At 46.0% G+C, this 14386-nt stretch overlaps 1 protein-coding gene across 7 annotated transcripts in view; it reads left to right on the forward strand.

Annotated features, from left to right (window-relative positions):
* Positions 1 to 14386, forward strand: part of PACS2 (phosphofurin acidic cluster sorting protein 2) — a 76752-nt gene that overhangs the window by 33735 nt on the left and 28631 nt on the right. For 5 of the 7 annotated variants that reach the window (XM_044271530.1, XM_044271532.1, XM_044271529.1 and 2 more), the window contains exons 2-7: positions 2880 to 2967; positions 9952 to 10041; positions 10666 to 10791; positions 11785 to 11947; positions 12046 to 12119; positions 13262 to 13342. In XM_044271530.1, coding sequence (XP_044127465.1) covers positions 2880 to 2967; positions 9952 to 10041; positions 10666 to 10791; positions 11785 to 11947; positions 12046 to 12119; positions 13262 to 13342 — 622 coding nt within the window. The remainder of the gene's footprint in view (positions 1 to 2879; positions 2968 to 9951; positions 10042 to 10665; positions 10792 to 11784; positions 11948 to 12045; positions 12120 to 13261; positions 13343 to 14386) is intronic. The other 2 variants (XM_044271534.1, XM_044271536.1) reach the window with 1 other exon arrangement.

Here is a 14386-nt window from a genome sequence, read left to right on the forward strand (position 1 = left end):
GCGTGTACTGCTGCTTCATTCAGCTCTATAGGGCTGCTGTCTCAGCACGGCCCCTGTTCTCATGAACAGCGGGGCCCCAGCCATCAAACCAATAGGATAGGGGATCATTTGCTATAATGGGGTGACTCCATTTATTGACAGAGGAAGACCCATTACATATTAAGCCCTGTAATAAATGGACAGGCTGGGTCTGTCGGGGGGGGGGGGGGGGGCGGCACTTTCTTAGCGGCTCTCTGCTCTGGGTCATAGGTGGGGGGCGGGGGGCATACACCATTTGATCTGAATGGAGACTTGTTACGGGTCATTTTCCGCACAGAAATACTTCTGCTCTGTGGATGCTGGGGCAGTAGTTGGTCAGGGTGGGCGTTGCTGGAGCTGCTGCAATACTGGGTTTGTGGTCAGCCATGAATGTGGTTAAATGAATCTACTCTTTTCTCATCACGTACTACTGACCTATGTCGGAGCAAAAAGACGCGGAATATGTGATTATGGTTTATATTATCTAGCTACAAGGGAGTAACTTGATGGGAGTCTGTCACCTCCATTTTGCATGTTAAACCTGGCGTCGTCAACAGGTGAAACTAGGATTTCCAGCAGAAATTGACCGTTCTTAGAACTTCCATAGAAGTGAATGAAGCATGCTGGGAGTTGTAGTGTTACAACAGCTGGAGTGCCGGAGGCTGCTGACCTAATGCACTGCAGTACACCTACACATCATGTAAAGCGTTCCTTTCTTTCCCTTTTTTGGTGTTTGCATCCCACAAAAAAAGAACCTTGATTGATATGTAAAGTCCCTATTACACGGGCAGATTATAGTTAAGATGATCGCTATCGAGCGCTCATTAACAATGAGCTGGCAGTCTAAGGCTTCATTCACACGCCCGTGGAACACTGTCCGTGAGATACCGGACTGGCATCCTGCTTAGATTGGTTGCTATGACGCCGTACGCTTCGTGCCACCGCTGCTGCACATACAAGTGTATTACTGTACTGCAGCGGCAGCACAAAGCGCACGGCGTCATAGCAACCAATCTAAGCAGGATGTCAGTCCGGTATCTCACGGACCGTATTCCACCCTAATACTGCCGTGATTACCCGATGAACGACCAAACGCTTGTTCATCAGGTAATCAGGATCTGTTAACAAAAAAAAATCCTGGTTTGCCGGCAGCAGATCGTGCCGTGTAATAGGGGCTCTGCTGCCGGCAAACGATGAGACAGTGTAGGGACGAGCAATGCATTAGTGATCGCTCCACTGTGGAGGAGATCACTGCATGTAATAGCAGCAGTCTCCTCCTCCAGTGAGCAGGTAATTGACTGGCAGGAACGCTTCCCTCCCGACAATCGCCTACAGGAGTCACACAGTACCCAGGTGGGTGTTTCCATCTTTCAAAATGCCCATGTCCACTGCTCCTGACCGATCCCGGCCCCTCCACCTTCCTCCATAATGTCCCTCCCTCTCCTGCTGACGTCACTGACTACTTCCTGCTCTGTGCGTTACACTATTGTCTAACAGTTTTTAAAATTCTCAGATGAGCATGCTGTCTTATAAAAGAAAAAACCTAAAGCATTCTCCATTCTAACACTAAGGATCTGGTCCTTGGCGCCTCGAGTCCCTGCTAGACCAAAAGTGATGACGTCACTGTGGTCATTCAGACAGTCGCTGTCCATTTATGCACGTGTGACCGAGATTGGCTGAGCAGTCACGTGAATGTCATCAATTCTGGTCCGACAGCAACTTGTCCGTCCCACAACGCTGGAGGTACCCATAGCAGATGAGTTAAAGGGAACCTGTCATCAACGTTATGCTGACCTCACTGAGGGCAGCATAAAATAGTGACAGAAATGCTGATCTCAGCGGTGTGTCACTCATGAGCTAAAAGTAAGTGGTTGCCGAGAACCAGCATCATAATCCTTGCAGCCCAGGCCTAGAAAAGAGTCAAATCTACCTGAGAAGAGTCCTGGTTATTCCTAATCTCCTGCTCTCTCACCCATCTGCTGATGGTTGGCAGTTTTCTCCTAGAGAGAAAGGGAGAAAACTAGGTAGGTGGGCAGGAATTCATGAATAACCATGACTCTTCTCAGGTGGCCGTGACTCTTTTCCCTTTAAGTTTTATTATTATTTTTTTTATAAGCTTGTCCGCTCGTCTGAGAATTTCCAAAACCTGTCAGACAACCCCTTTAAAACTTATCTTCTGGTTATATACCCTAAAGATTTGTGTGAGACCCTTTATAAAAGTACCCCCTTGAAACATGTACGTTCAGCATCTGCTCTCAGTAGGGAGCGAGGGATAAGCCAGAGCCAGACAACCCTGTGACAGCAAAATATGGTTGAGATCCAACATGGCCGATCCCTCTTTCCCCAACATCTGTCATTGAGGAGGAACGGGACACCACCATTAGGGCTCCCGCAAACGACCGTGATTGGCCCAGGAAACACAGTCTGTCTCGTGGCCTGACCCGAACTGACTGCATCATGGTAATTTATGCCGCAGCTCGTCTCTATCTGATCGCGGGTCTAATGTCCTGTGCTCACATCATGTCAGTATGCCGCAATAACCGCTCATATAGATACATTTACTAGAAGCCGCAGTCAGACCGTGTTTCCCGGGCCAACCATGGTCTCGTGAATCAGCCCTTAGCTGATGGGCAAGTCCTGCTGAAATTGTCAGGTGTGGACCACATTCATCTTATGGATATGGCCACCTTTACTAGTGATGACCCATGGACTTCATTACTGGTTGTAAACTTGTAATACAGTAGGGAATACTCTTATGAACATAATTTATTATCAGTATACATATTTACAGCCACCGATGTCTGTGGAATTAAGAGTCACTTTCTAATTTATGGTTGTTGGGGTTTTCTTGTCTATTTCAGGCTCTGCAGTCTGACTCTGAAGAAGCTTCTAGTTGTGAAGGAGCTGGACAAGGAGCTGATTTCAGTAGTCATTGCTGTGAAAATGCAGGTAAGTGACCTTGTAGTAATTGTGTCGTCTTTGTTTTTGTTTTTTTGGGCTTGGCACAAGTCGATAAAATAGTCCAAAGATTTCCTAATGTTTAGCACCTCTCTTGTCTTGATCTGGGCACCTACTGGGAAAGCGTCAAGGGGTTATCTCATGACTAGGGTTGAGCGAACCCGTGGAAGTTCAGGTTATAACGGAAAATAGCATTCTTGAAACAAAATGCTAAATAAAATGTCTATTGAGGAGTTAAAAAAAAAAAAAAAAACCTCACCTCATCCACTTGATCGCGCAGTCGGTATCTTCTTTTCTTCAGGACCTGCAAAAGGACCTGTGGTGACATCACCGTGCTCACCACGTGGCGGGTGGGCTCGCCTGTAATGAAATCCAGCCATACAATTATAGGGGCTTTCCAGTTTAATGCAATAATTAATCACAAAAATTTCTACCACTTTCCTGTACTTTTGTTTCAGTTCTTCATCATTGTGAGTGGTATATGAAGCACTGATCTCACTGATGGTTTGCTGCTGTGCATCGGTCTGGAGACCAGCATTGCCTGTGCTGGATGGAGTTTCATCCCTTTCTCTTCTGCCAACTTCATTAAAGGGTTATTTCCATCTGAGACATTAATGGCCTATGGCTAGGCTATGCCATCAATGTCAGATAGGTGCTGGGACCTCCGAAGTGAACAAACCACCCTCTGTTTTCTATCACTGAGCCTGTTACTTGCCCACATACAGACGTTTTCTCCCAGTCCGAGCATTCTCATTTTATATACTAACCTTTTATGTGGTACAGTGTCAAATGCTTTGGAGAAGTCCAGATATACGACATCCATTGATTCGCCGCTGTCAAGTCATAGAAACTGATTAAAATGAGTTTGACATGACCAATCCCTCATGAAGCCATGCTGATATGGCGTTATTTGCTTATTTTCATTGACCATACTCCACGATAGCATCTCTTAGAAAACCTTCAAACAGTTTACCCACGTCAGACGTTAAACTTACTGGCCTATAGTTTCCGGTCTCTGTTTTTGGACCCTTTTTGAATATTGGCACCACATTTGCTATGCGCCAATCCTATGGAACACTCCCTGTCAATATAGAGTCAGAAAATATCAGAAATAAGGGTCTGGCTATGACATTATTTAAAGGGGTTTTCTGACATTTTTATACTGATGACCTCTTTTCAGGATAGGTCATCAGTATGTGATTGGTCAGGGTCTGACACCTGGCACCTCACCAATCAGCTGTTTGAGAAGGCAGCGGCACTCCTGTTAGCACTGCAGCCTTCTTACCTAGGTCATTGATGTCACGTTCATGTGGCCTAGGCACTGCTAAACCCCATAGAAGTGAATGGGGCTGAGTGCAATACCAAGCACAGCTGCCATACAATGTACGGTGCTGTGCTTAGTGAGCAGAGAGGAGGCTGCCGCACTCAGCTGATCGGCGGGTTCCCGGGTGTCAGATCCCCACCAATCAGATAAAAATAGGTCATCAGTATAAAAATGTCAGATAACCTTTTTAATTGTCTTGTATTGGGTGTATGGCATCTGGACCCAATGATTTGTCTATTTTAATCTCTTTTAAGACGCCGCTGCTCTTCTTCCTGGGTCAGACAGGGCACTTTAAATGGGGAGCTTATTTTGACATTCTTCATTTCATCTAAATACAGTGGAGAAAAAAAATATTTTTTTAAACTTTATACTATTTATATAATTAAAAAACATTTTAGGCTTGGTTTTACTCTTTTGGGTTCCCCATCCATTTAACATATACAAAAATTGTATATGTTAAACAGATGCATCAGACTGGACTGTGCAGGATCCAAGAACGTGGTGTCCTGCGTTTTATTTTTTCTCCTAATGTATACGTCAAATGGAGGCATAAAACATGCTATTAACCCACCCCAAGTCTGTCTCCAGCATTTTTCCATATAGTTTTTCAAAGTTTCCTCGCTACCCTCCTGTTTTAGTGATTTTAAATGCTTTCTTTTTGTCATTTATTGCTTTCTTTACATTACTATTTATCCACATTGTTTTTTCTTTTCTTGTTACTTACCCTTTTATTCCCATAAGGGAAGTTCAACATGTCACTATACACATCATCTATTTTCTTTTATTACTACCATGAAAATCAAATCCTAATTCTGTAATGAGGTGGTGATAACCCTCCTTCTATGTGAGCCGTATGCCCACACGTATAAATATACAAATGCTTTACATGCTTCCCCCGCTCTTCATTTCCATTATTGGATCTGAGGCCGCCGGTGACACTAATGCGGCTGTATATAGAATGGAGGCTACCCAGATGAGACACACAAGGACAACTCTGTTTACCACCCAAGAATATCCTACCCAGTGGTTTTATTTAGCTAGGCGTCTGCACACAGTATCACGTGTTGACATGCATCCTCTGTCAGAAGATGGAGATGAAGTTCTGCTTCCAGCCCTGAAGGATTACAGAAGCTGTCAGCCCTCCTGACATGGCTGTATTAGTAATAATTGTATTCCCCTTTAAATGGAGTTGACCAATTATGCGCTGAATGGCAAATGGATGTGTTTGGCGCATGCACAGATACAGTCGGCAGAACTTACAGCACACAATATAGGATTCACAGAAGCTGTCCCCACTTTTGATATGTCAGAGATGCAGTACATGTCAAAAGTTTTGATCTTTTGGGGGTCTGAGTGCTGAGACCTCCACCAATCACTACAAAGAGGGGCGAACATGGCGTGCTCTCCTTACTGCAGGGTCTGGAATGGATAGACCTCTATTGGGTCTGTCTCCTAAGGCAAGGAGAGAGTGTGTTCTCTAATCTCGTTCTAGCAATCGGTGGGGGTCTCGGCATTCAGACACCCACTGGTCAAAACCCTCTATGACATATCAACAGTTTTACCGAAACTCTGTAACCTTTTATGGCTCATTCCTTTATAGAACCTGTGAAGAAATCCCCTCATCGTTACCGGAGGGAACGTGCTGGCACAAGAAGTGGTACTTCCCCAAAGTCTAGTAATACACGGCAGCTCTTGATACAGGAGTTCAGAATACATCTGTATCTCTGCAGTCAGATTGATTGTTTTATTCTCTCCAAATAAAGCATGAGTACAGTAAAGGAGAAGATGTCTGCACAAGAATCATGGGTACAGTAAAGGAGAAGATGTCTGCACAAGAATCATGGGTACAGTAAAGGAGAAGGTGTCTGTACATGAACCATGGGTACAGTAAAGGAGAAGGTGTCTGTACATGAATCATGGGTACAGTAAAGGAGAAGGTGCCTGTACATGAACCATGGGTACAGTAAAGGAGAAGGTGCCTGTACATGAACCATGGGTACAGTAAAGGAGAAGGTGCCTGTACAAGAATCATGGGTACAGTAAAGGAGAAGGTGCCTGTACATGAACCATGGGCACAGTAAAGGAGAAGGTGCCTGTACAAGAACCATGGGCACAGTAAAGGAGAAGGTGCCTGTACAAGAACCATGGCTACAGTAAAGGAGAAGGTGTCTGTACATGAACCATGGCTACAGTAAAGAAGAAGGTGTCTGTACATGAATCATGGGTACAGTAAAGGAGAAGGTGTCTGTACATGAATCATGGGTACAGTAAAGGAGAAGGTGTCTGTACAAGAATCATGGGTACAGTAAAGGAGAAGGTGTCTGTACATGAACCATGGGTACAGTAAAGGAGAAGGTGTCTGTACATGAACCATGGGTACAGTAAAGGAGAAGATGTCTGCACAAGAATCATGGGTACAGTAAAGGAGAAGATGTCTGCACATGAATCATGGGTACAGTAAAGGAGAAGATGTCTGCACATGAATCATGGGTACAGTAAAGGAGAAGGTGTCTGTACATGAACCATGGGTACAGTAAAGGAGAAGGTGTCTGTACATGAATCATGGGTACAGTAAAGGAGAAGGTGCCTGTACATGAACCATGGGTACAGTAAAGGAGAAGGTGCCTGTACATGAACCATGGGTACAGTAAAGGAGAAGGTGCCTGTACAAGAATCATGGGTACAGTAAAGGAGAAGGTGCCTGTACATGAACCATGGGCACAGTAAAGGAGAAGGTGCCTGTACAAGAATCATGGGTACAGTAAAGGAGAAGGTGCCTGTACATGAACCATGGGTACAGTAAAGGAGAAGGTGCCTGTACATGAACCATGGGTACAGTAAAGGAGAAGGTGCCTGTACATGAACCATGGGTACAGTAAAGGAGAAGGTGCCTGTACATGAACCATGGGCACAGTAAAGGAGAAGGTGCCTGTACAAGAACCATGGGCACAGTAAAGGAGAAGGTGCCTGTACAAGAACCATGGCTACAGTAAAGGAGAAGGTGTCTGTACATGAACCATGGCTACAGTAAAGGAGAAGGTGTCTGTACATGAACCATGGCTACAGTAAAGGAGAAGGTGTCTGTACATGAATCATGGGTACAGTAAAGGAGAAGGTGTCTGTACAAGAATCATGGGTACAGTAAAGGAGAAGGTGTCTGTACATGAACCATGGGTACAGTAAAGGAGAAGATGTCTGCACAAGAATCATGGGTACAGTAAAGGAGAAGATGTCTGCACAAGAATCATGGGTACAGTAAAGAAGGTGCCTGTACATGAACCATGGGTACAGTAAAGGAGAAGATGTCTGCACATGAATCATGGGTACAGTAAAGAAGGTGCCTGTACAAGAACCGTGGGTACAGTAAAGAAGGTGCCTGTACAAGAACCGTGGGTACAGTAAAGAAGGTGCCTGTACAAGAACCGTGGGTACAGTAAAGAAGGTGCCTGTACAAGAACCGTGGGTACAGTAAAGAAGGTGCCTGTACAAGAACCGTGGGTACAGTAAAAGAGAAGGTGCCTGTACAAGAACCGTGGGTACAGTAAAGGAGAAGGTGCCTGTACAAGAACCGTGGGTACAGTAAAGGAGAAGGTGCCTGTACAAGAACCGTGGGTACAGTAAAGGAGAAGGTGCCTGTACAAGAACCATGGGTACAGTAAAGGAGAAGGTGCCTGCACATGGACTATGGGCACAGTAAAGGAGAAGGTGCCTGTACGTGAATCATGGGCACAGTAAAGGAGAAGGTGCCTGTACGTGAATCATGGGCACAGTAAAGGAGAAGGTGTCTGCACGTGAACCATGGGCACAGTAAAGGAGAAGGTGCCTGCACATGAACCATGGGCATAGTAAAGGAGAAGGTGCCTGCACATGAACCATGGGCATAGTAAAGGAGAAGGTGTCTGCACATGAACCATGGGCACAGTAAAGGAGAAGGTGCCTGCACATGAACCATGGGCACAGTAAAGGAGAAGGTGTCTGTACATGAAGAGCAGGAGAAGACCTCACTAGAACACAATCTGAATAAAGCCGTATTTGTCCAGAGACCAGAAGGCGACTCTTATCTACGTGTTCTTGTTTTGTGATCGTTTACAATGTGTCATTTTCTTATCTTTTATACTCGGTGTACTGTTTGCTTTTATGCAGTAAGTGCACAAATCCTCTCTCCTTTTCACATTACCTCCACTTATTTCCCGCTTTATTACCCTTCCATTTGGCATCCGATCAATTTGAATGAAATTCCATTTAGTAGCAAAGGTAATCACGGATCTTCGCAGACGTAATGACATTGTGATCGGCACTCGCGTGGGGCTCAGTAATGGCATCTCCTGGCTCGTCATCATCGGGCGCTAAGTGCTGCGTGTGGGGGTGAAATCCATTCCTTCTGAATACAGCACAAATTTTAAGAAAATTTCAGCACTTTTATTTTTAAGTGCTTTCATGCCCAGATGGAGCACATTTATATAAAGCAGGTGTGTTATCAGACACGCGCCATATTCAGGAAAGCGGGAATATCTGCCAACACCTATCTAATATTGGGTAGGTCCTCCTTGTGCTGCAAACAAGCTTCGACTAAGGGACTCCACAAGATCTCCGAAGGAGTCCAGCATTGAAGAGGTTTTGCTGGACCCATCTACAGGATAGGACCCAAATATCATATGGGTGGGGGTCAGACACCCACGATCAGCTGTTTTGGGCTGGAGACTGTACAATGGATGGAGATGGAAGCAGAAAGCTCTGTGCCATGGTCCTGGTGAACAGGAGCTGAGCTGCCGTACAGCGGCGCTGGAACGGTACAGTGTACAGACCCTTCTGCTTCCAGCTCCATACACTGTATAGTTTCTGGCACTGCGGCTGTCTGATACAGCTGATCAGTTGGGGTGTCGGACCCCCAAACCATCTGACATTGGTGACCTATCCTGAGGACAGTCTACAGTAACCCTACACCGCCATCTGATCAGCTTCTACCCTCACATTCCGTCTCCTTTCCCCTCACCTGAAATGTGTGGATAACTGGGTGTTGCTGGTTGGTGGCGTATACTTACTTACACAGTCTGAACGCCAGTTTTCAGTTCATTTGCGAATTTCCAGGAGGAATAACGGAGGAGCAGCACAACACAGAGCTCTAATGAAAGATGCTCCAGAATTTTTATGGCAAGGGATATGCAAGCGTTTACTAAAGCCGACCTGTCAGGAGAGGTGACTGGACGCTAATACTTGGACTTGCACAGAATTGGTATATAAGGGATCCAACATGGTAGGAATTTCTTCCACCGCTGCAAGTGCACACGGCTTTTTCCTTCATAGGTGGAACCACCGAGATTCCTGTGAGTTGTGGAGAATGGAGCCGGCTCACGGGTGACCCCATGTCTGTGCGGGGCCCTGTGATATAACGCGGTCTATTGCCTGGGATGTCTACATTGAGCCATTGATGTTTAGCACTAGTAGGTTTAGTACATTTTATCTGTAACGGACTTACATCTGTTCTGCGGCCGGCTGGATTAGCATTTTACGTAAATTGAATTTAACCCTAATTCTACAATAATAGGCTATAATATACTGTGATACAATTCTGTACTATTCTTTACTATTGGATTGTGCTGTGGTCGCAGTGTTGGACGGTGTGAACTCATTGTGACTTTTGTTCTTTCTAGGGATCCAAGCGCATTCTTCGCTCTCACGAGATTGTGCTGCCGCCTAGTGGACAAGTGGAAACTGATCTGGCCCTGACCTTTTCTCTGCAGGTATCCACGGTTTGCTGCACTACTGTAAATTCTGTAGAGTAACCAGAGCTCCCACCATTGGCACTCCATGTACAGGATCGGGCTGGGGTTATATGGCCTGTAAAAGTCACGTACATGTCAGTAGTAATCACCTTCAAGAACTTGTACCGGTTACAATCTGGCGGTACATTCTGTGCTATCCTGCCAGTCTGTAACTTTCTCTCACCTCGTCATATTGGGCTGAGTGTGGGAATCCCAAGTACACAGTCATCAGAGGGGGTTTATCTGTAGATTTTTGTCTTTCTGTCCTCATTTTTACTATGTTTGACGCTATGCAGACATACTCTCAGGGCCTGAGGGCAGACGTAGTCATTGCGTAGTCCAGCATATAGCGGCTTACAGTAAAAGATGTATTGCGGTGTAAATTATTATCTTTAACAATGGTAATAGATGCCTCTGTATCCCTATACAATGGCGCATGTCACAGACTTCCATTCCAGGTACATACTGTACTCAGAACTGCTCCCAACATGTCCAAACACTGCGTGGCCGGCTTACGACAGCTTCCTGGCATTTTCTGTGGTGCCCTTCACCCAACCAACACCTACTGGGCTTAAAAATCTCATTTTCTGTTTCCTTTATCAGTACCCTCACTTTTTAAAAAGGGAAGGAAACAAACTACAGATAATGCTGCAGAGGAGGAAAAGGTACAAGAACCGGACCATCCTGGGGTATAAGACGCTGGCGATCGGATGCATCAACATGGCCGAGGTAAACCTGTTGGCACACCTCCGCTAAAGGTGATCCTTCCGGCAGAGGAGCAGACTACCGGAGTTACCTTATCTCGTATAGCCAGATACAACCGCGCACCTATGGATCGCCATTGACTATAATGAGATCAAATGCGGATCCGGTATAAAAGCTGGCTTTCGGCCAGAGAAATAGCACGGCACGCAGCGTCATTTGTCTGGCCGAAAACCACCGGATCCCATTATAGTTAGTGGAAATCTGGAGGCATGTGTCGCTATCCGGCTTTCACCGATACGGTAATTGCAGCAGTCATTTCCTCTGCCGGATTACCTTTAGCAGAGATGTGAACCTACCCACGCTGTATAGAGTCTTCCTCACCACTTATCCCCATCGCTGCCTGCTTCCTCCTATGTGTAATGAAGTCTCCTCATTAGGGCGCGACCGTATGAATGAGTCAAAATTGCGGAACGGATGCAGACCCATTCATTTAAACAAAGATAGAGCATGTCCTATTCTTGTCCGCAATTGCGGTTAAGACTAGGCATTTTCTATGTGCGGTCCGCAAATTGCGGAACACACACGGGCTGGTATCTGGGTTCTACGGATCCGCAATACACTACAGCCGTGGGAATGTAGCCTTACGATGATTATGGTGGATCCATTTTTACTTTACTATATCCTACACCTTCTAAGCACGTATTGAGCTCATAAGAATGTTTTTTTTTTTTTTTTTTTTTTACAGTGTATTTTTGGGAGGATGGGGGCACGTTCCTGGGTTGATCATAAAGGCTTTAGGGTTAGTCCTTGAACTGATCTGCCACCTGGATTTGCTGCCCTATTACATGGCCAGGTCCTCTCCCCTATTAGCCCATATGGCACCAAGCTATTATCACTGATGAGAGTCCAGCAGACTCCGTTGTGTACATGTTGGGAGTGCTCCCTCACCCTGATTGGCGGCTATAGGCTGGAACCTCTTTCTCTTTTTGTGATTCTTTCCTCCTATCTGTATGTCAGGTCATGCAGCATCCCTCTGAAGGAAGCCAAATATTAAGCCTCTTTAGTAACCTGAAGGAGGCCTCTGCCAAGGTGGCCGAAATCTGGATCTTCTCACTCTCTAGTCAGCCGATTGATCATGAAGACAGTGCCATGAACACCAGCCAGAAGATAAAGTCCACAGGTAGGTCTACAAGCCTGAACAGACACATCCTGAAATGAAAATGGCATCACGTATGTCACATTGTCACTCATCTGGATGATGTGGGCTTTTTTTTGCAGATAATTATTCTGAAGAAGAGTATGAAAGTTTTTCTTCAGAGCAGGAAGCAAGTGATGATGCCGTACAAGGACAGGTATGGGGACGTCTGCAGTTAGAGGATTGATTTAGAACCTGTCCTACATTTAGATGGACTATATTTTTTTTTTATAGATCTAAACAGTTGGACCTCCACAGTATAGGGGATAACTAAAGGTGCATTTAGACGCACAAATATTCGGCCAGATGATCGGGAACGCTCGTTCCTAATCATCTGGCCGTCTAAATGTGCAGCTGATCAGCTGCTCGGGTGATCCTGTCATTCATGCAGGTACCACTGATGATGGTCTCTGGGCAGCAAATAGTGCTGTCTAAACGTCGATCTGCTGCTCAGAAGCCATGATTCTGTATGGGGATAGGGGATGGCTATAGCGAACCCCCCTCCTCATGCAGTGAAGGAGATCGCTGCATGTAAATGCGTGGTCTTCTTCACTGAACGAGCAGCTGACTGTTGGCCAGTCTAAATCCTCCTGAACTGATTGCTGGGGGTCCTATTGCTGGGCCCCTCACTTATCTCTGGAACAGAGGTCTCTCTCTCCTGTTCTGTCTATAGGACTACTGGAGATAGCGGACTGCAGTGCTCTGCTATATCTGGCCCATAGAGAATTAGTGGAGCGGCAGGGTTCATTGGTGACCTGCCTCTCCGTCGGGGGGAGCAGCAGAGTCATGTATGAAGTTATTGCTGTGGAGCAACTAGAGTAACTAAGTGTTGCTCCCATCAGTCTTAGGCCTCATGCACACGACCGTTGCGTGTTTTTGCGGTCCGCAAACCGCGGATGGCGTCCGTGTGCATTCTGCAATTTTGCGTAAACGGCACAGACAGCCTTTAATATAACTGCCTATTCTTGTCCGCAAAGCGCGGACAAGAATAGGACAGGTTATATTTTTTTTACGGAGCAACGGATGCGGACATCACACGGAGTGCTGTCCGCATCTTTTGCGGCCCCATTGAAGTGAATGTGTCCGCATCCGAGCCGCCAAAACTGCAGCTCGGATGCGGACCAAATCAACAGCCATATGCATGAGGCTTTATGAAGATTCCCGAGACTCCTGAAGAGGGGCATGTAGACACTTTGATTTCAGTGGTCTGTCTTTATGTATTAAAATGCCCCCGTTTTTCCAAGCTTAGAGAGTATTTGTTTCTTTACCGCGTGTGTCCATCGTTCTCTTCTTCTGCAGGATCTAGATGATGATGAATTTGATGTGGGGAAACCAAAGAAGCAGCGAAGAACGATAGTAAGAACAACGTCCATAACTCGGGTCGGTTTACATTACTTACACTAACTTGGAAGGGTTGTGGTGCAAACTCTTGTAGTTACTCTGTACCGCCGCTTGTCACCCCCGCAGCCTGATTAACTTGGTTTTACGTGGACATGTCATTGCTGGTCAGTATTCTTTAACTAGACAGTGCCACCTGTTCATGTGGTGTGCCGGATCTGCACATCTTAGATCCAATTGTAGTCCTTTCAACAAGAGCCAATTTTACATATTTAGGGTCCATTCACATGACCGCAAGTGTTATGCGGTCCGCCAAACACGGACACCGGCCATGTGCGCTCCGCAGTTTGCAGACCGCACACGGCCGACACTATGATAGAAATGCCTATTCTTGTCCGTGGCTGCGGAGAAGAATAGGACATGCTCTATTATTTTTGCGGTGCTGCGGAACGGAAGTGTGGATACGGACAGCACATGGTATGCTGTCCGCATCTTTTGCGGCCCCATTGAACGGATGCGGACCTGTTCATGCGGATGTGTGAATGGAGCCTAAGAAAAAGTATACTCAGGTGAACCACAGCCATGCGTCTATACCTGGCATCCTCAAACTGCGGCCCTCCAGCTGTTGTAAAACTACAACTCCCACAATGCCCTACTGTAGGCTGATACCTGTAGGCTGTTCGGGCATGCTGGGAGTTGTAGTTTTGCAACAGCTGGAGGGCCGCAGTTTGAGGATGCCTGGTCTATACAAATAGTTGTATACGGAGGTCACTGGTGACAGATTCTGTCAGCTCCAAAACACCCCCACATTGGGGGGTATGGTGTCAGATGATGTCATTTTTATCTTCATACTCGCTTGCGTTCCGACCATTGTGCTCCCACAAACCAGCAGTAAAATGCATTGAGAGGACTCCTGAGTTCTCGCACATAATGGAGAGGACTCGCAGAGGAGTCCTCTCAGTGCATTTTACTGTTGGTTTGTGTGAGCACAATGGTCGGAACGCAAGCGTGTACGAAGATAAAAAATGACATCAGTGGGCTTGGCGTCACTCACACTATACACAGCTTTGGGGAAGTTTTGGAGGT

Source organism: Bufo gargarizans, chromosome 11 (genome assembly GCF_014858855.1).
Source record: "Bufo gargarizans isolate SCDJY-AF-19 chromosome 11, ASM1485885v1, whole genome shotgun sequence".
In the NCBI taxonomy this organism is placed as follows: Eukaryota; Metazoa; Chordata; class Amphibia; order Anura; family Bufonidae; genus Bufo; species Bufo gargarizans.